The 1,133-nt window shown below is 38.2% G+C and overlaps 1 protein-coding gene across 1 annotated transcript in view; it reads right to left on the reverse strand.

Annotated features, from left to right (window-relative positions):
- Window positions 1-204: 204 nt before the first annotated feature.
- LOC102832363 (olfactory receptor 7G2-like) overlaps window positions 205-1,133 on the reverse strand; it is a 7,381-nt gene continuing 6,452 nt past the window's right edge. The window contains exon 2 of the mRNA XM_006877882.1: window positions 205-1,129. Within this exon, the coding sequence (XP_006877944.1) occupies window positions 205-1,129 (925 nt within the window). The remainder of the gene's footprint in view (window positions 1,130-1,133) is intronic.

Here is a 1,133-nt window from a genome sequence, read left to right on the forward strand (position 1 = left end):
CACAGCAGTGTCTAAGATACTTTTAATTGATAACAGCAAAATCTTCTTCACTGATGATTGTCAAATATTTAATAACCATATAAAACCACTGTTAAAATATATGTTAAGCCAGTTTGTAAATGATGAACCAAGTGTGGTTCATGTTGATGTTGATTCACAAGACAAGTATCAATAATTGTTGAGTTGGCAGAGATCAAACAATCACTATAAAGAAGGTATCCTACCAAGGACTTTTCTCAAGCTTATCTTTATGTCCCTATTCCTCAGGCTGTAGATAAAAGGATTCATCATTTGAAGGAATACAAGGTACATCACAGAGGCTGCAGCTATCTTCTTGGGAGACTGTGTAAATGAAGAACTCAGGTACACAACAAAAGCTGACCCATAAAATAAAGAAACAACTGAGATGTGAGACCCACAGGTGGAAAAAGCTTTATACCTTCCAGAGGCTGATGACACTTTCAAAACAGAGGAGACAATCCGAATATAAGAGAATATGATCCCAGACAGAGGAAGACCAGCAAATATGAAAGTCTCAATGTATATCAGGATATTGTTGATGAGAGTACTTGAACAGGCGAGCTTAAGGACCTGAGTAAGTTCACAGAAGAATTGAGGGATATACAGGTTTGTGCAAAAGGACAGATGCAACACCAAAAGACTGTTAGGTAGGGCAGTTGCCATACTAATGAAAAATGAAAGTAGAACTATCAGACCACAGAAGTATGAGTTCATGATGATGGTATATCTCAGTGGGTGACAAATGGCCACATAGCGGTCATAGGCCATTACTGCAAGGATAAAATTTTCAAAAGGGCCAAAAGTAATGACAAAGAAAATCTGGTTAAGACAGCCTTTATAACTGATGCTATGATCTTTTGTCAAGATGTTCACCAGCATCTTTGGGATGGTGGTTGTGCTTAAGCAGATGTCATTAAAGGATAGATTCAAGAGAAAGAAGTACATGGGGGTGTGCAGGTTGGAGTTGAAGCATACAGCTAGGACAATGAGTATATTTCCTAGGACAGTGACCATGTATATAATGAGAAATAGGCTGAAAATGAGAGGCTGCAATTCTGGATCCTCTGTCATTCCCATGAGAAAGAACTGTGAAACACTTGTTTGATTTCTGG

This window comes from Chrysochloris asiatica, unplaced genomic scaffold, assembly GCF_000296735.1.
Source record: "Chrysochloris asiatica unplaced genomic scaffold, ChrAsi1.0 scaffold00661, whole genome shotgun sequence".
Lineage (NCBI taxonomy): Eukaryota > Metazoa > Chordata > Mammalia > Afrosoricida > Chrysochloridae > Chrysochloris > Chrysochloris asiatica.